Here is a 25,024-nt window from a genome sequence, read left to right on the forward strand (position 1 = left end):
GATGGTGATGGCATGTGTCATGCTCCACAACATGTGCGTACGTAGAAATGTGCCCATGCCCCCTGACGCAGAACTGCAAGCACCTGAAGATGGTCATGATGAGGGTGGGGATGTGGCAGCACCTCAAGGAGTCTGCGAGGCACAGGAGGGCCGTGAAATTCGTCAGCATCTCATAGATGCATGCTTCTAGCACTCACGCCTGGTGGCTGATACATGGACACGGGACTCGTGGCACTGTGTGTGTCTGGTACATGCACAATATGGACTGCACGCCTATGATGGCCTAGTACACAAAGATCATTGTCCACACATCTCATTGTTTGATCGTGCATTGTTTATGGCATATGTGATATCATGTTGAACACCCTATCGACCCGCCACCCAAGTGAGCCCAACACACCCCCTCCACCCTCCTACCTCCCCCCCGAACACCAGTGTCCAGAGATGCTCATTGTCAGTGGGCAGTCGCTATTGCAAGCCCCCTCTGCGGGTATCAGGGGCACCCCTGCCTGTGGAGCGCAGGTTCCTCCCAGATCTACGTTGGGGGCTGCCCTGGACGGAACTTGCAACGGATGATGTCTCTGCCTGCTCACGTCCATGCATGTCCCTAAGGGTTTGTGAGAGCTCAGTGAGCACACGGCGCACTGCGGCAAGTTCGGCACATACGTCTTTGGACGTCGCATGCAGTTCCCCCCTCAGGCTCTCGGTGCTTCTCTCCATTTGGACTCTCAGGCTCTCGGTGCTACTCTCCATTTGGACTCTCAGGCTCTCGGTGCTACTCTCCATTTGGACTCTCAGGCTCTCGGTGCTACTCTCCATTTGGACTCTCAGGCTCTCGGTGCTACTCTCCATTTGTGCCCTAAGTGTCTCAGTTGATGTTTCTATGTCTGCCTTTATGCCCCCACATCCATCGGCATGGTCCTTGAGGAGCGTGGCCAGTTGCTGCTGTTGCACGATTAACTGGTCGAGGGACTGTTGCCTGTGCTGGGCCATGGCCATTTGCGGTGGTGTCACAGAGGGGCTGTTCGCCTCATGTTGCCCTGCCACAGGGCTTGTGGGGGATGGCCAGTCGTCGTCTTGTGGGTGCCCCTGCGTGGTATCCTCATGGTGTACGGGATGGAACAGACAGGGGGATTGGGACAGGTCATGGATGGATCTGACTTCGACATCCCCGTCTTCTGTGTCGGAGCATGCTGCCATTAATGGGGTGTCACCTATGGTGCTGCTGCCACCAGAGGCAGTACCTTCTGTGGCATCCATTGGGGGGACCTGTGGTGGTGCTGTTGTGGGCATGCTGGCTGCTGGGGTGCCTGTTGATGTTCCCTCCTGTGTGCTGCCACTTGATATGTGCTGCTGCCGTGTCTTGATGCGTGCAGCTGAGGTGGAGGGTCTTTGGCCGTCGGTCTTGGCCCTCTTTGCAGGTGTGCTGGTAGGGGTGTCCTGGAGCTCGTCGTTTGGATCGGACCCTGTGGTGGAGTAAAGGAGGGCGAGCGTTATTAATGGGTCTGTGGGAATTGGAATGGCAATGTATCACATGCATTGGGGTGGTACCTGAGGGTGATTTGGGTCGGGGCCTTGGAGGTGCTTTCATTTGTGTGTGGAGTGAGGGTGCAGTTGTTTGGCAGCCTGCAGTTAGGGTGTGCCTGCTGCACGTGTAGTGGGTGTTTTTGGGGTTTTTACTTATTTATGTATTTATTGTGAGTTTTAAAGTGCGCTATCAGGCCAATGTGTGTGGACGTTCTCCTGGCCATGTGTTGCTGTTGCGCTATGTGGACACATGTGAGTCACATGATTGGACATTGTGGATTTGGCATGGTTTTATTTGGGCCACCTACCTGATTCTCCGGATGTCTGCACTCCTTTCTCCATCCCTCCGACTCCCTCTATGCTCTCCATTCCAATGGTGGAGGCACAGATTTCTTCCCAGGGGGTCAACTTGATGGGTGATTCCGATCCTCCCCCGGTGGCTGTGGCAATGTTGCGGTTGGCAGAAAGTATGCTACGGACGCGTATCCGCAGGTCGTCCCACCGCTTCCTGCATTGCTGTGGGTTGCGGGGTGCGGTCCCCACCGCACTTACCTGCTGTGCCACCAGGGCCCATATGGCCTTCTTGTTCGCAAGTGCCGTCCTGGTCATTTGCGTGGAGAAGACGGCGGCGGCATTCTCCTGGAGGGTCTCTGTTAGCACGGTGAGTTCCTCACGGGAGAAGTGGACCTGCCGCTTGCGGTCGCACGCTTTCTTCGCTACTTTTCCCATTTTTCTTGGTTTCACTAGGGTGGATGACGGGTTGGGATGTGTCTCAGGGTGGTGTTTTTAGTGGTTGTGTGTATTTTGTGGTTTTATAGGTGTACGGGGTGTTGTTTCCCGTTCCGGGCCCATGTTTTTACTTCCGTTTCCGTATATTTACGGTCACCGTACTTTCCGGTTGGCGCTCACTGCGGTGTCCGCTATGATGGGTGGCGGTATTGCACCTAGGGCGCCGTACGGCGGCGGTGTGGGCCGTTTTGGGGTCATTTGCGCCATCGCGGACTTTGCACTTCCGCCATGGCGTGGTGCTCGTGCCCGATGGGTCGGAATGGGCCGCACTTTGCTCCATCGTGCAATGGCGGAAACGCTATTTACGCTGTGGCGGTCCGGTCAGTCACTTTCCGCCAGGGTCGTAATGAGGGCCCATGTGTGTTAATGAGTGAGTGCTAATCTGATATGGCATTTACAATGTGCCTGTAAACAAGTGTTTCTAGGTGCGACATGATGTATGGTGGCTGCCTGGGTGTGCGTGTGGGAGTGTATGTTGATAGGGTGCACATGTAAATGTATGGGGGGGCTGTGTGTGTGTGTGAGTGTGTGGTGAATGATGTGTGTGCTTTTGTTTAATGCCTGAATTATGTATTGGTAATCTTCATTACTCTCCGCCCTACTCTTCCTCGTCCCAGTCCTTGTGTGTGAGGCATGATGCCTCATATACACATCAGTACGAGGCAGAGGTAGAGGCACATGGAGGTAATGCCTGGTTTAGTTGCCTCTAATCTTCATTACTCCTAGTACCACTCTTCCTCGTCCAAGTAGTTACCTATGAGGCAAGGTGCGTCATACTTAAGCACTGGGACGAGGAAGAGGGATGCAGAGGTAATTCTGGACAGAAGCGCTGATTTTGAGGGTTCAGGTACCGGGTGGGAGGGAGAGGGGATGTCTATGCAGGCATGATGTGCATTATTAGTGGCCAGACAGGCATTTTGGTGCAGCCAGTCTAGTCATTTATTACTTTGGCTTGATATTTTTTTTAACTGGGTATCTCTGATAAAGCAGTCCTTATAACTATAATTACCTGGCTAGATTGGAATATGGGTGCTGACAGTCTAGCCGTTTCTTACGGTGGCATTGTATATTTTTCTGGGCATCTGTGATAGAATAACCATGATAAGTTTAATTGCTTCAACTGGCATTTTTATACAACCAGTCCAAGTGTGTCTTAATGTGGCATGGCATGTTTTACTGTAATATGTTATTACGTTTCTAGACTGGTCTACATTGTGCAGTCAGTTGGACATGTTTTCATTGTGGCATGACTTTTTTTAACAGCAACGCATTACATTAATTAAAGCATTAATGTTCCTGTACACTGTTGGTGACTTGCATGTATTGTTTTTTTTGGATTGGTGTTACCCTACAAAACAGCACTGGCTTTTTAGGCAATTATTCTCAGAAAATGTGTTGTATAGTGCATTAATCACATACTACTATCTTCTCCTAGTGAAGTGTGCGGTGTGGCCCTGCAGCAGCATGATCGTATTTGTATTGCGCAAGCGTGGTAGTATAGGTTGCCCCAGAGTGTAGCGCAACCCATGATTTGTTGCCGAGCTTGGGGAGGGGGCCCTCATTAAGACTCACGTGGGGGCCCCCCACATTTTGTGCTACACCACTGGTGTTGGCTTATGAATTGTGGCCATCCCTATTGCTGGGATGAGCGGCAAATTATTCCCTTTCAGTAGAATACCCAATCAGACTGTCTTCATTATCTTCAGTATAAAGTTTGCTGCATTTGTCCTAAAACATGAAATACATTTAAAAATGTCCTTACCAGAAGTCCTTGAGGTATGCAGGATGTGATTCATCCAAATCCTTTATCCCTTTTTGGATATATTGTTTTTCCTAGGAAGGAAACATTTGAATGAAAAAACATGAACATTGAACTACTCTACATTTAAAGCGTGAGAACATACACCCATGAAAATACAGGCTCAATGGAATGCTGGGATTTTCATTCATTATAAACAGTTAAGAACCGGGATGGATTTTCGCAGATTTAGAATTTCAAATATAAGCATCAGGAATACATAGTTCTTTAATTGTGACTTTCGCCTGGTGGACCTAGATTTCCGGATAAAAAGTTTCTGCGCAGTCCTGGGCAATTTAAGGAATAAGCATTAAATAAAATGTGATGTTGCTGATAAGTCCAGGCTCAGTGTTTCCATAAAAGCATTTAAATGAATTGCTGAATGCGATTCTGTGTGGTGAATAGTTCTACATAGTTCTACAGCAAACACCTGTATGATTCAGAACGATGTGTGGATCAACATGCAATGATGTTCACAATGTATGTGCCATGTATGATACTAAATGTGTCAATAATATAGCTTTCTCAGGATTCATACACAAACTATTTCAACCACATGTTAACAAATGTAGACTAGAAGATACACGTGTTAGAACATCACTAATACTGTCAAAGGAACTTCAAATACAGTTAAATCTTGTAGTGAGATGTTTTGTTTTCAGCAAGGATTCAGAAACCTGGACTTTGCAAAGATAGCAAAGAATCACTCCCTGCTATTTATTTATTTTATTTATTTTAGTATTTGTAGAGCGCACTACAGCCCGGAGGCAACGAGGCGCTATAAGGAGATTTAAAGAAGGCTTGCTTGAGGGTTACAATAAGGGGCCCCATATGGTATACTTAGGTAGGTTCAGTTACAGGGTTACAGACGATATACAGTCCTATTACATAGTTGCAGCGGGTATACAGTGAAGGTTACAGTTGGTTACTCATATACTTTCCTAGGTAACAGAGCGTGTGCTAGGTGATATAGTGGAGGTGTAGACCTAGACTGAGGGGCTCTTTTATACAAAGAGCTGGGTTTTTAAGGCCTTGCGGAAGGCTGTGTGAGACTCAATTGATCTAATCTGAGCTGGGAGGTTGTTCCATAGGGTCGCCGCCATAGAGGGGAAGCTAGTGCCTCCTGCCCGCACTCTGCGCGTGTGCGGGACAGTGATGCGATTAGCATAGGCTACTCTAGACGGTCTGTTGATTGTTTGTCTGGTAATCCTCTGTGTCAGATAAGGGGGGGCCTGATCGTGCAGACATTTATGTGTAAGGGCCAAGGTTTTGAAGACCACCCTTTCCTTGATGGTGAGCCAGTGTACCTGCCTCCTGATCCCTGAGATGTGTTCCTTGCGAGAGGTGACGGTAGCAGCTCTTAAGGCATTATTTTGTGCAATCTGGAGTTTGGTGAGGTTTTTTTGGGAAGTTCCAATGAACAGCGCATTGCAGTAGTCAAGTCGAAAGCCGATGATGGCTCTGGCAATTGAGATGCAGTTTTGCTGAGAAAGGAAGGGCCGGATGGCATTGATGAGTTTGGAGTGATATGCTGCGGAAGAGGCGATGGCATTGACCTGTCTGTCCATGGTGAGGCTGGGTTCTAGATATACACCCAGTGTTTTGATGGTTTGGGAGATTCTGATGGGAATATTATCCACGGTGAAGGATTGATATTTGGCGTCAAGTTTGCCCAGTGTAGATGGGGAGCCAACAAGCAGTAGTTCGGTCTTAGCGGCTCTGCTGTATAGATGTAGACCCTGAAGTACAACACACATCAAGATGCAACTCGAATGAAGCAACTATCAAAGTAAACGTGGTAACTTTAAAAATAATGCCCGCTTTTTGCGTCTTTCTATTTTTAAATTATTAGTGTCATGTACCAAATACTAATGCTCCATTTCCCTTTTTAAGTTCACGTAAATAGGCATATACAAAAGACCTCCAAGAAGAGTGTACAGTAGATAAAAGTAAAAGTGACTGTAACAGATGGCCTGAATGATTCGCTTTAATTCCAAGCCTTTTTTTTATTAAAGCACACAGTAGACGTATGGTGCAGAAAAGCTATAGGATCGCAGGACCGAGAGGAGTACCAGCTGGAAAAGGGGTCTCGGAAGTGGTGCTAGGGTCGTCCCTCTCTCCGTCGTATCCCCAGTTAGTTTGGAGATCAATGTCTATTTGCTACCTTGCTCTAAGTGGGAATCCCTAAAACGCCAGCTATCTCCCTCAGGGACTTCCTGTCTGGCTCTACGCCACCAAAGATGACTTCTGATCTTATCGCCACCTACCTCTTCACTAGTCTATTCCTTCCCCAACTCTCCTCCGAGCTGTCAACTCAACCCATCTTCTCACCTCCCCTCGTCTCTCTCTTCGATGTTACTTTCTTTCTTCCCTACCACTCTTCTCTCTACCTTCTTCGCACTACTGCTACTCTTCCTGCTTTGCTACTACAGCAACTACTCCCTGTGCTATTACTACTGCGTATAACAAAACAGGTTTATTTGTAGAACACATGTTCTCCCCAAGGGGCATTTCGTGATACTGACAGATAACAGATGTTTATTGTTACCCACCTTGATGGTACTCATTTTATCGACTTCAGAAGGATAAAGGGCTGAGTGGACCTGCTGGGATTCGAACCTCTGACCATGATGTAAAAAACAGGCCCTTGTAGTGTATGCATTTGTCCACTGAGCCACAGACCCGGCTGCTTATCACACTACTACCTCTCTCTCCTTCTACTATACCTACTACTATTCCCTCTCTACTATGACTGCCTCTACTTCTCTCTAATAGTACTCTCTTCAACCATTTGATGCAATTCTTCCACTCTTCCTAGTACTACCACTCCCTCCCCACTACTACTGCTCTCCTCTCCAAACTCAGCGATATGGTGCCCTGCTCACCCTTCTACTACAGCCACTCTCACGCCCTCCCCACTTCTCTACTACATCCTAGTCCTTGCACCACACTTTTATACCCCTCTCTACTGTCTCCCCTCTCTCCTAACACTCACTCCCTCTCACACCAACCTCTACCCTCACTTCTCCACTGATATATCCCACACTATCTCCTTTCTCTTTCTCTCTGACTTCCTGTTCCCCCTTCCCTCTTCCTTCACTAGAATACATTACACTACACACCACAGATACCACTCTTGCTCTAAAAACCTAAACTTTTCAAAGCTCCTCCTCTAACTCTCCAACACTCTGCTCTGTCATCCTTCCTCCACCTGGCTTCTCAGTCCCCCCCGCCCCCCGCCCTCTCCTGCAGCCTCAGCTGTACAAACCATACTGTGCTTTTCCTGCTGCCTGGTTCTAATACAGCAGGTCTGTGTGTGCAGTGCATTTCTCACCTCCACATTGGTTGCAGTGCTCCCCGAACTTCCTGCACCAATCATTCCTGCCTTTCCCTGAGGAGGAGGGCTAACCCTCTAAGCACCGCCCCCGTTTTACAGCATGGTTTTGCAAAAAGGCTGGTGTTTCTCTGTCATGTTGTCAGATGGAAATTCTATTTTCTGAGTTGCTGGTGAGATTTCTGTTCTTCTGGGGTGTTGGTTGCGGTTGGGTTATGTTACCAGTTAACAATCTGCTGCAATTGCTGCATTTTATTTTATTTTTCATGTATTAAGTGCAACTAAATCTGGTGGCATCAAGGCGCTGAACAGCCAGTTACACAGAGTCTTGGAAGGTCAAAAAATAGACAAAGAAACAGAAAATCCGAGGAGTGACGCCCTCTCCTACAAAGTTAAAGGAATGGTTTGCCCAAAATTTTTTATTTCAAAAATAGGCAATATAAAAAAAAACGATTGGCATTTTTTTTTTCGAGTCCCTATGTAAAATTTTGAGCAATTCAAGCTCAAAGATAGCACATGGGGGCATCCATTTTGTGAAATGGATGCCCGCCGCTGTGCTCGCTTTGGCTTTTGCGGCACTAATGAAGGAAAAGCCAGCCAGCTGTAGTAAACAAAAGCTACCACTGGGTGGCTTTTCCTTCATTGGTGCTGTATGCGGAGGACGGGGACTGGAGACTACAGGCAGAAAAGCTGCAGCTGCATCTCAGTAAGTGCTATATTTTTTATAAAAATAAACACTAGCTGCGGTTTTTGTTCTAAGTTTTGGCTGGAGGAGCCCGGAAAACTTAGAAATAAAACCGCAGCTTTAAAAACGTTGTATTTATTTTTGCGGTAGCTTTTGAAGCGACCGCAAACATTAATACAACGTTATTGTGTTTGAAAACGCTGCAGTTTTTCTTTCTAAGTTTCTCAGGCTCCTCCGGCTCGGAGGAGCCTGAGAAACCCAGAAAGAAAAACCGCAGCGTTTTCAAACACAACCGCGTTGTGTTTCTGCCTGCCGTGGCTATCACTTTGGGTCTCCGGTGCTCCCCTAAGGGAGCACCGGAGACCCAAAGTGAAAGCCAAGGCAGGCAGAAACACAATTTGGTTGTGTTTACATGCTGCAGTGTTTCTGCCTACAGCTGATTTCCCATTTGGGGCTCTCGGGCTCCCCACGGGGGGCCCCGAGGACCCCAAATGGGAAATGCTAAATGCTGCAGTGTTTTTGCCTAAATCTTCTTTCCCATTTGGGGCTATAGGGCTCCCGTGGGGAGCCCTAGAGCCCCAAATGGGAAAGCAGATTTAGGCAGAAACACAACGCGGTTGTGTTTGAAAACACTGCGGTTTTTCTTTCTAAGTTTCTCAGGCTCGGAGGAACCTGAGAAACTTAGAAAGAAAAACTGCAGCGTTTTCAAACACAATAACGTTGTATTTATGTTTGCGGTCGCTTCAAAAGCTACCGCAAACATAAATACAACGTTTTTAAAGCTGCGGTTTTATTTCTAAGTTTTCAGGGCTCCTCCAGCCCGGAAAACTTAGAAAAAAAATCATAGCTAGTGCTGATTTGAAAAAAAATAAATAAATAGCACTTACCGAGATGCAGCTGCAGCTTTTCTGCCTGTAGTCTCTGGTCCGCGTCCTCCGAGTCCCGGCACCAATGAAGGAAAAGCCACCAAGTGGTAGCTTTTGTTTACTACAGCTGACTGGCTTTTCCTTCATTAGTGCCACAAAAGCAAAAACCAGCACAGGCGGGCATCCATTTCACAAAATGGATGCGCCCATGTGCTAGCTTTTGCACATTTTTGATCTTGAATTGCTCAAAATTTTACATAGGGACTTCGAAAAAAAAATGCAAATCGTTTTTTTTTTATATTGCCTATCTATTTTTGAAATAAACATTTTTGGGCGACCCATTCCTTTAAGCGAACAGCCAGGTTTTCAGTGTTCTCCTGAACCACCAATATGACTGTTCTGCTCTCAGTGCTGGCAGAAATGCGTTCCATTGCCTAGCTGCAAAGGTAGGAAAGCTTGCCCCACCAGCTTTAGTGTGTTTGAATTTCGGTAGCATAAGCCTGTTGGTACATACCGACCTGAGGGGTCGGTCTGAGTGGGCTCTGCAAATCTTCTGCGAGAGGTAGGTTGGGGCTGAGTTGGCGAGGCATCTATGTGTAATAGATACAGTCTTGAAAATGTTGGGATGTCCCAGTATTTGCTTCCAAATTCAGGTTTTCCTGGCTGCCTGCTGCTGCATTGTGGGAGATGTAGTTCTAGAAAGAGAAACAGTGAATTGTGCCAAGCGACTGTTTCGAGAGGCATTGAGATTATATGAGTGGCATCAGTTTTATCAAAATTGGATCAAGGGGGGATTTTTCAGGGACTGGTGACCCCCCTCAATTTCCGCTTCACATACCTGGTGTAGGGCTTTTTTATTTTTATGTTTTTATTAATTCTTTTACACTTTTTTTAGTGAGCTTCCACCTGGCTGAGCTGGGTCTCTCTCGCCCTCTTTGGCAGGGCAATGACCCTGACCATGTCATACTACTATATTTCTAGTGCATAGCCTCCTTTCCTCTGGAGATATGGATGTCCTTCCCATCCGGACGTGACTCGCATCTCTTGCACAAAAAGTCCTCCAAAAATTCTGATTTGGTGGTAGAACATGCGCACATGGTTAGGATCTGGTCCCAGCATAAGCTGACTCTGCCCACCAGCAACACCTGCAAGTTCCTATTTTCAGCACAGACAGGTCGGAGGAATTAAAATCTTATTAGAGGGGTCTTAGGAGGGTGTAAGGAGGTTAGGGAACTGTGAACTAGGAGTACAGTACTCACTACCAAGAACCTTTACTTACTCCTACATCCCATCTACCTTCCTGAAAGTGTTTAGGAGAATAAAATGTTCCAATGAAATAGGGAATTACCCGTTAAAGGAAGGGCAACAATAGGTCAGCAAGTATTTATAAAGAAGAATATATCAATTACCATATCTATTTAATTAACTTGTCACCCTAATTATTTTAGACCCTTCTCTTCAGTCATTCACTGTGGCAACCACCCCCGAGTCAGGGACGGGGGGTGTGGCAGGCGTGTCCGGTAATGGCCCGCCAGTCCGAGCCTAGGCAGTCCCGAGCGATGCAAGGGCTTCAGCGAGGACTGTGGGTTGTTACCGGCCTGCTCAGTCCCAACAAGGGGGTGATAGCCATTCCCACCCCAAACTCATCCATGGTGCGAATGGTTTATTTTTTTCCCCGGGAGATTGGCTGTCCGTATTGTATGACGCCAATCTCCTGAGAGAAAAAAAAGAAAAAGATGGTCACCGCCATAGGAAAAGGGACAAAGTCCCTTTTCCATTCCTATGGAAACAGCCGCGGTGGGAAGAATGCCAGTACCGAAGCACAAAGCCCCGGTCCAGCAGGTAAGTGGGAAGGGATGTAGGGGTTGGAGGAGGGGTATGTTTTGTTTTGTGGGGTGGGGAGAGGGTGGGCGTTGTAAAGCACCTCTCTATATGTCAGAGGAGAGGTACAGAGGACCCCAGCCAAGATTCTCTATTATTGGTGTTGTGGCAAGCAATCAAGACTTAGCTCTAAGCAGGTGATACGGGCTGGTTCTTAAGCACAGTGTAGTCCACAAGCACCCACAAAGGAATGTCCACACACTATGTTGGTTAAAACACAGTCTTTATTTAAATAAGGTTCAAGATTATATACACAATCACGATAATACACTTTGTGCTCCGACAATTCTAAAATGGTAAATATATACAGTTCTAGGTGGTACCACGATTACTCTGATCCCATTAAAATGCATCAACTGTACTCAAATAGCATACGAATCGACAAAGCAAAACAATATCAACCATAGACTTAGGAGGAAAACAAGTTGGTTAGACAATTGGCAGAATACTGGGCCCCTACCACTAGGCACAGTTCTGCATGAGGATTCCCCCACCTGGGAAACCTGTAAATGAAGATGCACTACAAGCGCAGTCCATATATTGACTATTAGAGTCTTATCTCCTTCTATGAAAGTTCTACTGGCCAAAAGTACCTGGTTTCGTAGAGTTCTTCAGTGAGTTGTCGACAGGCCGTTCTTGAGCGCACTCCCTTTCAGGCAGGAGCCGCGGGTCGTCGAGATTTGGCGAAGAAAGAGGTGATCGTTGTCGTCGAGGTAGCAGCATTGATCTTCCCGGTGCTCGTTGATGAAAGCTTGTGAACGTCCTGTGAAGAAGAGGCATGCGGTGCACCTCGACGAGGAGTGTTCGTTGCCTCAATGAGTCAATGAAGAACTTTGACCCAGCAAGGGCATTGAGTCATTGGCGTCTGGCGTCGGTGAATGGGACGTGACCACGGCTGGCTTCATCTGCGTCTCTGAGGTCTTTGGGTGGCGGGAAACCCACCGGCGGATTCTCTTCAGTCGTCGGTGGCCTTGACTTTCTCCGGCAGGGCGAAAGCAGTCGACGATGATAAACCAGGGAGTCCTTGGATCAAATGTTCTTAGGCAAAGGGAGCACAGCGGCTCTGGTCGGCGACGCTGGTCGGTGAAGGTGGACGGCTGTCCGGTGCTTCACTTCGTTCTCCTCTGTGGTCCCCTTCTCTGGTCGGCAGCCTTTTGTAGGTCTGTCTACCAGGGAGCTTTGGCAAAGATCAGCTGGTGCACGATGGTCCCTAATAGCTCGGGGAGAGGTCTTCTAACCAGGTCCTCTCTTGGATCAGTTCCTTGAAGGCACAGCCGCTTTCAGATTAGCGAAGGACAGCAGCAGTTCTTCTTCTTCCAGTGGACTTCAAAGTTAAGCATCAGTTTCAACTTCAGCTTCTGAACAATTTCTAGCAGTGAGAGCCCCCCAGATATACTGTTGATCTCCCATTCACTCTGCTGGGTCACACTCAGGAAACCAATCACTCAGAAGGGCATTCAGGCAGTCAGGCAGCCAATCAGGCGCACTGTGCATACAGGCCATTCTTCTCCATCCAGACACTCACAACACAGAATGTGGATTCGGACAAGCACCCAGACATTCAGCACTACACACTGCAGTCATACCAGTTTCGGGGAGGGCTGTCTCAGTCATTGTGTCAAACACCAGATACTAGACACCCATAACACAGAAAGCGTATTCGTCACACACTCCATTCACCCAGGTCCCACCCCATGGGTGTACCCACAACATACAGTCATTGGGAAGGCTCCATCCGGTCTGGCCGTGACTTCCCCAGAACACCATGTATGGAACTTATACAAGTCAAGTCAGGGGGAAGGGACAGAGTCAGGGCTTCCCAGGACTTTGGGAAAAGTAAGGTAACAGTCGATAGAAAGCAAGAGGCCACCAGGGCCATCTTGTTTCCTATCAAGAATCCACTGATTCCAGTGACAGGGCCCGGGCATCTCAAAATGGAGGACGCTCAGGGCACCTGTCACTTTAGCACAGAGCTGCCACCAGCCCGTACCCTGCTCTGTGAGCCAACACAGGTGCCCAAAAACATACACTAGGAGTACAGGGTCCTACTCCCACCCATGGGTGCCATAAGGCTATTCCAATGGTCTGTTCACCAAACCAAATACAGGAAGAGCCGCACCGCCAGGAGTCCCACATGAACTCCAGCGTGGAAAACAGGACAGAACACATGATAAAAAGCAATAAAGGACAAGGATTCGAAGGCCCTGTCCCTCTAATGTATTTCCAGCATCACAGGCGTCAAAGGGGGAAGCTCCCTTTTGCCGTTCCACAATCAAGAAGGGGCCACCCGGGGAAGGGCTTCGGGTGGCTGGAAAGGTTGGGCGGTATACAGTGCATTCGCCCGCTCTTCCAGCCACCTAATTGGCCGAGTGCCCTTCCCCGGGTGTGAAAATTGAAACTGCAACCATACAACCAGTCTCTCTGTTATTACTTCATTACACTTCTTTTGAAACATTAATAATGATATTACCTCTCTCTCGCAATTTTGCCCTAGTTTAAATATAATAGCAATATCCATACAAATGCAGCCAGCAGGCGTTTCAACGAATAATTGTTGGTAAATAATCAACATCATCCCCTTCTTCTGCTTCTTTGGGGTTCATAATTCATGGCTGAAAAATTCTTCTTTTCATACCAATCAGCCTCAGCAACATGCTCTTAAGTATGTTGAAATCCACATCCTTTTAACACTCTGCTTTGTCCTTGTGATTTGGGCATCCACTGTTTTCTTGTACAGTTCTCAAATGAAAGTCCTTGGAGGATTGATTTGCATCTACTTTGTTGATTTAGTCGAGGAAAGCTATATTCAAATATCCAGGTTCAAGAAGAGAACTTACTAAACATGCCCTAATGGTAACCTTGATGAATTTGTGAATCTAAGGCTGCATCCGTTCCCCACAGCCTTAACTGGCTCCTCATGTCATTGTGCTATCTTGAGGGACTACCTTATTATGCATGACCAGAGAGTAAGATTTGCGCATACAGCTGCGTGTATCTTCCATCTGTTTGAAACCTATCACACCAGCATAAGCAGCAATGTCTGCCAGTCCGTATTTTCGCCATGGCTAGATGGGATGATGAGCAGCTTCTAAATATGGGGTATGAGGAGGCTGTATGGAGGAAAGGTGAATCTGCAATGGGAGTAAAGTAATCACTACAGCGAGTAACCGTCACTTACACCTGCATGCCATCCGCCTTCCTCCATGCATATGGAAGGATATAAGGCACAAGTCTCCCAAGGAGCAAGAGATAATCCTACCCACCTTCTTTCCTGAGCTGCAGTCCAAAGCGGAGAGAGCTCTTGATTCCCTAGATCTTATGAGAGCCCTCCAGCTCAATATAGCCAGGACAAAGCCATTCAGGAAAGTAGAGCATCATTGATGCACCCAGCCAGGATTTCAACTCTCTTATAAGTGGAACTGGAGGAAACGCATAAGGTGTCATGTTGGATCATGCAATGTTGTTTGCAACCCGCGGGAGCCTGAGCCATGACACCTGCACTTGGTGTTAGACACAGACACAAACAAGTTCACCTGCAGTGTCTCTCACCATGGGAAAATCCGATCTACCCCTACAGAATGGAGTTCCTACTCATGATTTACCTTCACTGGCCTGCTGCATCCGACCACTTGCCCAGAACGCACAGGTGGTGAACATCCCCTAGGAAAATGCAGTGGTTGAAGGCCCATTCCCAATTCTCCATTGCTAGTCTACACAGAGAAAGCCATGTTGTGCACACTGTGTGTTGATGTAGAACATGCACATCATGGCGCCTGGAAACACTTGTTAGCCATACAAATGCCCAATACATAAATAAATAAATAAGGTGTGGTCCAGTTAAATCAATACCACCTGGACTGATTGGATTAGGCATTTATATAGCACATACCTCTAAACGAGGGACACACAGAAGACCTGTATCTAGGCACAGAGGTGGAACTATTTAACTCAAGAAGAGACTTGCTGAAAAAGAAAAGTTTTGAACTGTTTGCTAAACAACAGAAGAGACTCTGTATTGCATATATGGTCTGTGGAAGCAGATTCCAGAGTTTTGAACCAGCCACTGCAAAACGTCTGTCTCCCTTTGAATAGCATCTTAAGTGATGTACCACCAATACATTCTTATCCTCTGACCGAAGAGCTCTTGCAGGATGGTATTGTGACATTGTATTTCATAGATAGAGGGGAGCAAGAGCATACAGGCTCTTGAATATGAGGCTAAGCACTTTAAACTTGCTCCTCTGTTGATCCGGCACCCAAGGAGTTGTTTACGGTAAGCAGAAACCCTGGCAGATTTAGGAAGCTTAAACATTCTTACTAAGCCTTGAGTCATTCAGTGTGGGCAAGTGCTAAAGTGTTAAAAAGTTACAGACATATAACAGAACGGACAATAATACAAAACAGACGGAATATAGAACAGAACTACCATACTAGGCCTGATGACATTTCAGATAGTGCACGACAGGTAATACAGGACAGACAGATGGAATATAGAACAGAACTACCGTACTAGGCCTGGAGGACAGATGGAATATAGAACAGAACTACCGTACTAGGCCTGGAGGACAGATGGAATATAGAACAGAATTACCGTACTAGGCCTGCGAACATTTCAGATAGTGAAAGTGCTGTGACATAGAGAGAGGAGAGAGGGGGAGAGTCATATCAGATGAGAGGAGAGTGCAAGTGCTGTGACATAAAAGAGGTGAGAAGGGGTGACGAGAGCGATAGGAGAGGACAGGATATAGAGTTAGCAGAGGGTAGAAGAGGAAGTTGGAGCACACATATGAGATACTGGATGGAGGAATGCAAAGATGGCAGAAGCACACCTAGTTTCAAAACAGCCTTACGGCACAGAAATCAATATGCTCTGGAGGAATGCAAAGATGGCAGGCAGGGGGGGTAGGAGACGGTCTGCAGGCAGGAGGCGAGTCAAAGTCAAAGTAAAAGGCTTCTGAGCAGATGTGTTTACCGTGCAAACATTAAGAAGGCACGATAGACAGGTAAGCAATACGCAGGTTCAGTGGGTGAATGAAGATAACCATTGTATTACAGAGGTGAAGATCAGGAGAAAAGTGTGTTCACAGGTAACTTGGGGTGGAGTGCCTGATCCAAGGCAGAAAGGGGCGGTGTTCCGTTAGCAACGTGATGATGCTCTTACCTTGGAGCGCATGGAGGATGAAAGTTACGTGTTGTGCAGTAGAACAGCTGATGACGGCCAGGGAAGTGATAGAGCCCATGTCCCTAACTGGGCCAGACAGGGGCCTTAGGTGAGTGGGCTGGCTGACCCGCTTACCAGCTACTGATTAGCCAGATATCCAGAAGATGGCCCAATCAGTTCAGCGACAGTGCAAGCATACACAGAGGCACTCGGGTGCCGGTAGAACAATGATGCCAGTGGACATGTTGAAATGGCAGAGGGCGACCGGCATAGACCACTATGGGCCCACAAAGCAGCACCTCTACCAGGGCTGAAAGGATGTATGCAGCCATGGACTCCCAGATCATCATGATTGGGCCCAGGGTGTAAAAAGACACACATGCGAGAGAGGTGTGCAGGAATATCCAGGGTATCCTCACTGGCATACCTGGAGGTTTGGTGACGATCTGCACGGTCGGGTCATTTTGTGGGTTCAGGAGGGAGAAGAGAGCTTGCTATGTGTCCTGAAGTGAAAAGTAGAAAGGAAGAGCCTGAAATGGCAGTATGCAACAACACAATCATTGGAGGCTGCATCTCCAAAACAAATCTTAAAGTTGCCAGGATCAAAAAGTTATTATAGTGTAGGATAGTGGTAGTTACAAACTCCTGCAGTCCCTTCAAAAACAGACTCATGGGTTCATGGGGACGATAAGCAAGTAACATTTTAAAAGAAACAGCATGGGTCAGCATCATAGTCATAAAACTGATTTGTGACACCTTGTCCCAGAAAAGTTCTACAAAGTTGATAATCGTGAGCTCTGCTCGGAAAACGATAGCATTGCCACCACCAATTTTATGCTGTCTGTTGCATTTAACTGAATAATCAGCGGGAATCAGAATATGAAAACTAGTTAGGGATTCATCAGACAGCCAGGTAGGTGTCCTTCTAATTTATGGTAACTGATTTAGTCAGAGAAAGCATCGAATTTCTCCAAACTGACCTGGCATTAATAAGAGCGAAATTTAAGTTTAATTCACTGGAAACATCCTGTCATGATCTCTGCTTCCAAAAGGTCAGGGTTTTCCCAACTCCCTTGGAAGCAGATCCATAACCCAGGTTCCGAGTGCCAACCAGTCCCAATTGGGACCTTTTGGACCCAGTCCTGGCGCCAGTGGCACCAAACTCATAAATATGCCCAGTCCCAGCGCTGGAAGCGCCGGGCTCATAATGCTTGGGTGGACTTACCTGCAGCAGACCATGCTGCTTACTTGCCTGCCAGTTGAGCCTCTGATCCTCTTCTGTTTGGAACTACTTTTCCTGTTGGGTGGGGCAGGAGCCACTCCCTAGATTCAGAACACTGGAACTCTTCTGGAAAGCAGGAACTCTTTTCTTACCTAGGCGTGGCTGTGGAAGGAGACACCTAAGCACTACAGGAGGCTATTTAAACCACACCCGATGGATGAATCTTGCTTTGCGTTATTCTGCATCCTCTGCAGCAGAACGCTCATCGTGTCTTCTGCATCTGATCCTGGGCCTAAGGAAAAAGGCTTACCATCCTGAATCCAGTCTTCAGCAACACCTATAAAGACAAGAAAGAACAGGTTAGCATTACGGTCTTCAGTGACAGCTCTTCACTTACCTGGTCCATCGGCTGTCACCAACGCCTCGCGCTGCATTCCGGCATCTGAAAGACAAAGGCTTACCTACTCTTCGTGCGCTCCGGAGGTCTTCACACTGCATTCCGGCATCTGAAAGGCAAAAGCTTACCAACTCTTCGCACGCTCCGGAGGCCTTCGGCGCTGCATCCCGCATCTGAAAGACAAAACAAGGTGCGTTTAAAGACATTGGGGAACTTTAATACTCACGTGCCATTACTCCTTTCCACATCTAACCCAGTGGGTATTCTGGCACCGTGCAGCCGCTCCGAACTTGTACCTGCAAAATAAAAAGACAGTTAGAGCGCATCGTGAAGCAGGCAACAAGCGCTTACTTACGTGCTTCCAGGCGCTTCTATTCATCACACGGGCTCCATCTTCAACTCACTTCAGCCCGTCATCCGCCATCGCCGGAAACCTGCAAAACAAGAGACATCATTACTAAAGGCTTTAAAGACATTAGAATTACTCGAAACTTACCGTTCGTGCAGTAAACGACGGACAGCAGTCCTCTGAAGTCAAGAGGCCTGCTCCCCTTATCCAGTGAAGAAACTGGTTACAGCACCCTGCCCCGAGGCAGATGGAGAGCACAGCGTTCACTTACCTAAGACATCTTACCCTTCGAGTCAGACATACAGTGCACAGAGGTCCAGCCCAAAGAGCCAGCCGTGTGTTACACATCACCTTTGAAGATACGGTATACGCCCAGTCAAGACCGGCGCCTCTACGGGAATCAGGTGAGCGTTACAGAACGCAAAGCCTACCACAAAACTCCCGTCCAGGCGCTATGGAAACCTCGGATACCGACCAGCTAGCCCAGTTACTTGGGGACCTAAGGGCAGAAGTGCATGCAGCCCGTCAGGAAACGAACGCTCTAAGAAGGGAACTGATTATTTCCAAGGAGCGAACAGATGATCTCGCTAGACAATTGCTACAGTCACAAGCCGGACAGACCCCGTTACCCGCATCTGGGGGAAATCTTCCTTCTACATCCTCTATGAATCCAGTGCAGATCAACCTACCTGGGAATGTACCTCTGGCTCCGCCCGAACGATTTTCTGGTGACCCAAAGAGGTTTGCAGTATTTATCAATCAGTGCCGGTTGCATTTCTTATGCCGGCCAGCAGCCTTTCCAACTGATCAAGCTAAAGTAGCTTTCGTGCTTTCGTACCTTAGTGGCAATGCGGCAGACTGGTCGATCCCTCTAGTAAATCAAGATGATCCGGTCCTCCATGATTTTCAAGCTTTTCAGCTCAGTATGGAAAAACTGTTCGCAAGACATTCACAGGGGCAGGCCTTGGACAATGAGCTTCTTTCGTTGCGACAAGGTAATCAAGACCTTTTGGCTTATATTGCGTCTTTCAACAGACTGATAGTGGAAACTCAATGGCCTGAGGACAAAAGGATTACACTGTTTTATAGAGGTCTACGTGGAGAGCTCAAAGATGTGTTAGCCCAAGTAGTGAATCCCCCACAAGATTGTTCGGACTATATAGACTTAGTCGTTCAAATAGATCACAGACTGCAGAACAGGAAGGCCGATCGTTCCAAGTTTGATGCTCGAGTATTTTCCAAACCGCCAACTCCTTCCAAAGGAGTAGACTCCGGGGAACCCATGTAAATAGGGGGTCTGAAAGGTCCTCTAACACAAAAGGAGCGGGAAAGGAGAAAACAGTTGCAATTATGCCTCTATTGCGGAAACTCAGGGCACTTTCTTCGAGACTGTCCGGTGAAACCTGCCAAGAAGGCAGTAGGAGCTGCAGTTACCAAAGTTACAAACTCTGAGCAGGGAAATGACCTCGCCCGACAAGAATAGAGGTCCTCTTGCCGAGCGTGAAAACCAGTTCCGTGACCTCGCATTTCGTGATACCTATGGTCCTCATTAGCCCTGATAATCCGGATCGATTACATGCAATTGAAGCTTACGTCGACAGCGGTGCCATCGGCAATTATGTGGATCATGAAATGGTTTTGAGGATGAATCTAACTCTTTGTCCCAAGGCTGTAAAGGACGTCATTACTACGGTGGATGGTACGGAGATAGCCTCCGGGCCAGTAACGCATACCACTCAAGAGGTGACGCTAGTAAGTCAAGATGGACACCATGAGAAGATCGTGTTTGATGTGATCAAGGCCCCTCAGTTTCAGATTATTCTAGGAATACCTTGGTTAGAGAAACACAATCCTCTGATCGATTGGCGAGCAAGAACGGTCCAGTTTCCAGAATGTGTCTCTACTTGTCACCCTCCACCTGGTGTTGCACTGGCAGCAATTTCTTCAGAGACTCCCCAGTTACCTCCCGAATACCTAGAATACCAAGATGTTTTCCGGAAGGATCAGGCTAACTCTCTACCTCCTCATAGGTCTTATGACTGCCAGATAGACCTGATACCTGGATCTACTCCTCCTTGTAGTAGAATTTATGCCCTCACCGAGCCTGAGAACCTTCACCTTCGACAATACCTGGATCAATACCTGGCAAATGGGTTTATTCGTCCTTCCAAGTCCCCTGCTTCTTCAGCTTTGTTCTTCGTTCAAAAAAAGGAAGGAGACCTTAGAACTTGTATAGATTATCGCTCCCTGAACCAGATCACCGTTAAGAATAGATATCCGTTACCTTTGATCCCTGAACTCCTGGACCAAGTCAGAAAAGCATGCATATATACAAAGCTGGATCTTAAAGGAGCTTACCACTTGGTACGAGTAAAAGAGGGCGATGAATGGAAGACGGCCTTCCGCACCAAGTATGGGCTATTTGAATATCAGGTCATGCCCTTCGGACTTTGCAATGCCCCGGCCGCCTTTCAATATTTTATGAACGATGTCCTCAGAGAGCTCATAGATGTGTGCGTTGTTGTTTACATTGACGACATCCTTTGGATAGCCGAATATGCCTACAATAACTCTGTCCATTCGGGAACTGGGAAAACCCCGTTTTTTCTTTTGTACGGCAGTCACCCTCGAACCTCGGAGTTGGATCCCCTCCAAGATCTTGAAACACCAGCAGTAGACTACCTGCATTCTACAATCACCCAAGCCTTTAAGGAAGCTGTTTCTCACCTTCAAAGGGCTAAAGAACAATACAAGAAAGGAGCAGATCAACATCGGAAGGAAGCCCCTCAATATCAAGTAGGGGATCAAGTCTGGTTATCCACCAAATATCTACCTCTAAAAGGGCCACGCACATTCAACCCAAGATACCTTGGTCCCTATTCCATCACTACCATAGTAAACCCAGTAGCGGTCAAGTTGGACTTGCCCCCGCACATGAAGATACATCCGGTCTTCCACGTCTCTCTATTAAAACCCGTGCAACCTCAAACCCGACTAACTAAATCTCCAAAACCTATCCTAGTTGATGGAGAACTCGAGTTTGAAGTCAAAAGCATTCTGGACTCCAAGATCTCCAAATCTAAACTATTTTACCTAATTGACTGGAAAGGCTACGGCCCCCAAGAGAGATCCTGGGAACCTGCTGAATATGTCCACGCTCCTCGCCTAATCAAAAGATTTCACCGAACATTTCCTGACAAGCCAAAACCCCCGGAGAAGCCCGGTTTGGGAGGGGCCTTGAGGGGGGGTACTGTCATGATCTCTGCTTCCAAAAGGTCAGGGTTTTCCCAACTCCCTTGGAAGCAGATCCATAACCCAGGTTCCGAGTGCCAACCAGTCCCAATTGGGACCTTTTGGACCCAGTCCTGGCGCCAGTGGCACCAAACTCATAAATATGCCCAGTCCCAGCGCTGGAAGCGCCGGGCTCATAATGCTTGGGTGGACTTACCTGCAGCAGACCATGCTGCTTACTTGCCTGCCAGTTGAGCCTCTGATCCTCTTCTGTTTGGAACTACTTTTCCTGTTGGGTGGGGCAGGAGCCACTCCCTAGATTCAGAACACTGGAACTCTTCTGGAAAGCAGGAACTCTTTTCTTACCTAAGCGTGGCTGTGGAAGGAGACACCTAAGCACTACAGGAGGCTATTTAAACCACTCCCGATGGATGAATCTTGCTTTTGCGTTATTCTGCATCCTCTGCAGCAGAACGCTCATCGTGTCTTCTGCATCTGATCCTGGGCCTAAGGAAAAAGGCTTACCATCCTGAATCCAGTCTTCAGCAACACCTATAAAGACAAGAAAGAACAGGTTAGCATTACGGTCTTCAGTGACAGCTCTTCACTTACCTGGTCCATCGGCTGTCACCAACGCCTCGCGCTGCATTCCGGCATCTGAAAGACAAAGGCTTACCTACTCTTCGTGCGCTCCGGAGGTCTTCACACTGCATTCCGGCATCTGAAAGGCAAAAGCTTACCAACTCTTCGCACGCTCCGGAGGCCTTCGGTGCTGCATCCCGCATCTGAAAGACAAAACAAGGTGCGTTTAAAGACATTGGGGAACTTTAATACTCACGTGCCATTACTCCTTTCCACATCTAACCCAGTGGGTATTCCGGCACCCTGCAGCCGCTTCGAACTTGTACCTGCAAAATAAAAAGACAGTTAGAGCGCATCGTGAAGCAGGCAACAATCGCTTACTTACGTGCTTCCAGGCGCTTCTATTCATCACACGGGCTCCATCTTCAACTCACTTCAGCCCGTCATCCGCCATCGCCGGAACCCTGCAAAACAAGAGACATCATTACTAAAGGCTTTAAAGACATTAGAATTACTCGAAACTTACCGTTCGTGCAGTAAACGACGGACAGCAGTCCTCTGAAGTCAAGAGGCCTGCTCCCCTTATCCAGTGAAGAAACTGGTTACAGCACCCTGCCCCGAGGCAGATGGAGAGCACAGCGTTCACTTACCTAAGACATCTTACCCTTCGAGTCAGACATACAGTGCACAGAGGTCCAGCCCAAAGAGCCAGCCGTGTGTTACACATCACCTTTGAAGATACGGTATACGCCCAGTCAAGACCGGCGCCTCTACGGGAATCAGGTGAGCGTTACACATCCTGACTACATTTTTTTATATGAATACGTTGGAAATGGATTTTGTTGAGTGTGAGTAATGAGATGGATCATCTATTAATGTTCAGGGAACGTAGAGCTGTCCCAGAATATTTTACCCTGTGCGGGTTCATACTGCTCCAGAACACCAAGACAAGTAAAAAGTAAAAAAATAAATGAATGCAACTCTGAATATGGAAGGGATATGGAAGGAGGAAAGATTTACATGCTAGAAATATGGCACGTAGCTTGATGACGTTATGGTCCAGCCGGTCTGAGGGAGAACACAACCCATGAATCAAGCAGCCTTGGCAAGTGGCCCACCAATCCAGGAGCAATGAATCAGTTACGACCACAATGTCGTGAGGAGGATCGACAAAAGGCATGGCCACTACCACCTTCTGCTCTGTGGGTGGACCACCAGTGTAGATCCTGATACAGAGCTTATGAGAGCATTGTTCAGTCAGGTTAAGGTTCCCACCTCCAGTCCAAAGAACCGCCTGGGTGGAATTGTGCCCTTTTCAACCCAAGCCTTGCACGTGGTACCACAGGAAGCCATGAGGCCCAGAAGCCCCTGAAACCAAGCTGACACGTGAGACCTGGTGGGTAGAACTTTCCTATCCGCTACACCAGTGCTCACTCTAAGTCTCAAACACACCTTATCAACTACAGAAGCTATGGACTGTCTGGGAGTGCAATGATTGAGGGCAAGCTGCATTGAGGCTGAAGGGAAGGACCTGTATTGTTCGTGCAACCCCTTTAGGGGTAGCTCAAGAAACTTTCTGTATGGAGCCCATATCGGACCATTCAGCTAAGTGTCTTTCAGGATCACTGCACAAAGCCAGTTCCCCTGTGAAAGGGGAGAGCGAATCTGGGGAGTTGTAGTCATACTGAATATTTCTATGTTAAGGAAAGGGTTGAGGGATGACAAGTCTAGTACTGTTCTCAGGCCTGTCTGGTTCTTCTTTGGACCATCCTGAAGTAGAAATCCTGCCCACTTTCTGGCAGAAGGATAATCTCAACGGCCCTCATAGTCTCCTTGGAGCCCAAAGGGCCAAGGCGCTCTGTGGAAGGCTGGATTGGAACTTGATGCCGGAGGCGGCCTACTATAAGGCAACGTGCCCTTAATGAGCACTTTGAAGTAAGCTGTTATGGACGTCAATTTCATGATATATTGGAACATGGCAAAAAACTAAACACACTATGTTGTGGATGAAATCGATTATTCTAACAGATTTATTTTGCATCATTTAATTACTATTAGATTTGTTGTGCAGAGTGCAATAAATACATACATTCACATTACAAAACATACACAAAACGTTCACACACATTTTGCTAATCATCAAAATGTACAGACACAACAAATACATGATACAAAATTCACTGAAATATATAGCATTTCATATATTAAGGTCCTTTCAGTTAAGACCCAACAACAAATCCGGATGCAAAAACGGATCTGAGAGTCCAACATATTTCGACTTGTAGACCTTATGAAAGCTACCTGTCTCTAAAATGACTACTTAGTATTGCGACTGTCACTACTAGTGCACCCCATGACACTCAAGTTAATGCCTACTAGCAGTGACTGCTGACCATGGTTCCATGAAGGCTAGTTCTATTGAATAGCTACAGGATGTATTCATCCTTATCTTCTTCAGGGCATATAAAGTACTCTTTGAAAATCACAAACAAACATTAAGTCCTGACGACTGATCTTGAGGTTCCTGATTATGGGAAGGGGGAACATTATCTTCTGAAATGAGACATAGGGCCGGTATTTGGACCCCATTGCAGTGACAGAAGTATGTGACAGAGTGGAGAACCCCCTCAGCCAGGGGTAGATGGCCTACTATGGTGGGAGCCAGAGCCAGCCCTCTCAGAGTGTGAAGGTGGCAGTTGGAAGGGCCCCAGTCCCTGTCCCTTTGGTATGTGCCACTGTGCTTGTCGGACCTACCACTGTTGATCACCCGTTGCAAGATGCTGTCCAGTTTCTCTCTGCTTTCTATAGAAAACTTCAAATACCAGCATCCCTAGTGTTGGTCCAACAATAAAACATTGCACTAGAGCCTCCAGAGAAAGACTGCGTACAAGCACACCCCGATCCGGCAGCGAGATGAAGTGAGCCTGTTATGTGACGATGCACAACCGGTCACTACAAGTGTCAGCGCCTACACGGAACACTGCAATCCGCTCCATACCAAAGCAATTGGAACAATGCTCACCTGTGAGAGCCGTGGAAACTGTAATAACGCTGACTAAACCTCTCATTAACTGGAACATTTGCTATAGTGTGCCTCCATAGACAAACTTCAGTGGGCCCACACCGAGAAAGGAGGGGGAATTAGACTCCCTCATATGTATTTTGCTGAATGTAACCAGGGATTCTCATCTTGTCTGCATGG

At 47.4% G+C, this 25,024-nt stretch overlaps 1 protein-coding gene across 1 annotated transcript in view; it reads right to left on the reverse strand.

Annotated features, from left to right (window-relative positions):
• The window catches only part of LOC138498349 (transient receptor potential channel pyrexia-like), a 738,095-nt gene that overhangs the window by 323,972 nt on the left and 389,099 nt on the right, over window positions 1–25,024 (reverse strand). The window contains exon 11 of the mRNA XM_069622140.1: window positions 4,079–4,149. Within this exon, the coding sequence (XP_069478241.1) occupies window positions 4,079–4,149 (71 nt within the window). The remainder of the gene's footprint in view (window positions 1–4,078; window positions 4,150–25,024) is intronic.

Source organism: Ambystoma mexicanum, chromosome 5q (assembly GCF_040938575.1).
Source record: "Ambystoma mexicanum isolate Mex_15411 chromosome 5q, UKY_AmexF1_1, whole genome shotgun sequence".
Classification (NCBI taxonomy): domain Eukaryota; kingdom Metazoa; phylum Chordata; class Amphibia; order Caudata; family Ambystomatidae; genus Ambystoma; species Ambystoma mexicanum.